Here is a 2,224-nt window from a genome sequence, read left to right on the forward strand (position 1 = left end):
AGGATGAGATGAGATGAATGAGATGAATGAGCTACTCGGTGCTCTGCTGTGTTGTCAAAAGGAACTCTTTCCAAGGGTCAGTTGTTCCACACGTGTCTAATGCAACTGATCTTCTCAGCGGAGATCTCCTAGAAGCTCACTGGTAATTAAGACATGGAGTACCTTCAGTTTCCAGGTCCCATCCTCAGAACCACGCAGAGGAAGGATGCTGAGAGAGGTCCTCTCCCACTCCCCTGCCCTTGCTGTCTGCTGCCCGTGGCTGTGATGGCCTCTGTAAAGGCTCTGCTCTCCCTCCTTGCAGACAGCCCCTCGGCTCCAGTCAATGTCACAGTCAAACACCTGAAAGCCAACTCGGCCGTTGTGACTTGGGATGTTCTGGAAGATGAAGTTGTCATTGGATTTGCAATTTCCCAACAGGTACGGTGCCTACAGTTACCCAGTTTCAGTCGTGTCCATCTTCCCCCCAGGTCCCCTCAGTTTCCAAATTCTCTTGCTGCAGTTTAAGCCCATTTCTTCTCGTCCTGTCCCTCGTGGTCTGGGAGGGGACTCGGCTTCCCGTCCTCTTTGCAGCAGCACTTCCCCTGTTGGCAGCTGCAGAGAGGAAAGGGTCTGATGGTCTCCACGGCCGTGGTGGACAGGGCAGGAAGCAGTGGTCTTAGATGACAGCAGTGCACACGAGAGGCCTCTCCACCACTCTGTGCTCTCCTCTCTCGGCTTCCAGAAGAAGGACGTGCGGATGCTGCGCTTCATCCAGGAGGTGAACACCACCACCCGCTCCTGTGCCCTCTGGGACCTAGAGGAGGACACTGAGTACATTGTGCATGTCCAGGCCATCAGCATCCAAGGCCAGAGCCCTGCCAGTGAGCCAGTCCTCTTCAAGACCCCCAGGGAAGCTGAGAAACTAGCCTCTAAAAATAAAGGCAAGTGTGGGTGAGTTCCTGTGTGGCCCCTGGGACGCCCAGGCAGCGTAGGGCTCTGCAGAGAGCAGAGCAGTAGCCTCTGCAATGACAGTAGCTGGGCTGAGTGACTTCTCACAGCCCCACGAGGACAAGTGGGATGCCCTGGTGTACCCAGCAGACAAGGCTGAGGGGTGCACAAGGCGGTAGGGAGATGCTGCTGAAGGCTGGCTCTTTGTTTCTCCTGCTGCAGTTGAGGTTTGACAGGCAAAGTGAGGAGGAGAAGAAGGTTTCCAGACTGGGAGCTGCATGTCCAGCATCCTTGCAAGTGGAGAATGCCAGGGGAAATTCCTGAACACTCTGTGAGCTCATGTGGAGCTAGACCCCTGGATGGCACTGGGCACAACACCACTGTGCTCACAGAGTGTTTGGGGGCATTCACTGAGTCTCCTGTGCTTGGATTCCAGGACAGCAGGGATAAAAAATAGCCAGAGACTCCCATTCACATGTCAAATACTCCTGCCAAGTCACAGAAAGGTGACCTCTTGAGATCACCCAGTGATCTCGACTAGGGTCAACCAGAGCAGGTTGTCCAGGATCATGTCCAGCTGGGTTTTGAGTATTTCCATGGAGGAAACCAGGCACTTCCTCACTGGCAACCCCTTCACTCGCTCCTTTGAACCCAAACCACATTGTTGAAGGTTTTCTGTCAGCAAGAATCTCTGCTACAAAAAGGGCCAGGGAGCAGCAGGGTCTGGGGTCTCAAGGGTCACTCCTGGCTGCTGAGGACCCCGCTTGGTGCAGGGCTTTTGGCTGAGGTTCCTAGGATGTTCTGAGTTCTTGACTCTTTCTGCTAAATCGATTTGGTGTCTGTAAATACTGGATTGCTGTTCATCTGAAAGCACAAAGAGGAGCAGGGCGTCCCTCCCTGGGGGCCTGGACTCTAATCTCCTTAGTGCTTTGAAGCCAAGGAGGCACATCACACCCTGCAAAAAGGCTCAGCTCCTTCCTGAATCCCACGGCTCCACTGAAAAACATCCTGCCAGGCTCCACTGAAAAATATCCTGCCAGGCTCCACACTCCCGAGCTGGGAGAGGAACCGCTGAAGCATGCAAGGCCTTCTGACAGGCGCAGACGGCACTAGCAGAGCCCAGAGCCAGAGCAGAGCGAGCTGCCACGGGGCCAGATAAGGTGTGGACTTACCCCACGGCAGCTCCTCTGCAGGAACTGCCTCTTGATCCCATCTCACTGCTCCTCCCTGGCCCCATCTCCTGTGGGTTTTCCGGGGCAGTGGCTGGAGGGCAGCAGCCGCGCCCCCACGTTACCAA

At 55.2% G+C, this 2,224-nt stretch overlaps 1 protein-coding gene across 1 annotated transcript in view; it reads left to right on the forward strand.

Moving 5' to 3' along the window:
- Positions 1-301: 301 nt before the first annotated feature.
- The window catches only part of LOC103771226 (fibronectin type III domain-containing protein 5), a gene marked incomplete at its 5' end in the record, with an annotated part of 6,011 nt that continues 4,088 nt past the window's right edge, over positions 302-2,224 (forward strand). The window contains 2 exons of the mRNA XM_008938515.1: positions 302-417; positions 722-920. Coding sequence (XP_008936763.1) covers positions 302-417; positions 722-920 — 315 coding nt within the window. The remainder of the gene's footprint in view (positions 418-721; positions 921-2,224) is intronic.

This window comes from Merops nubicus, unplaced genomic scaffold (genome assembly GCF_000691845.1).
Source record: "Merops nubicus isolate BGI_N331 unplaced genomic scaffold, ASM69184v1 scaffold39434, whole genome shotgun sequence".
NCBI lineage: Eukaryota > Metazoa > Chordata > Aves > Coraciiformes > Meropidae > Merops > Merops nubicus.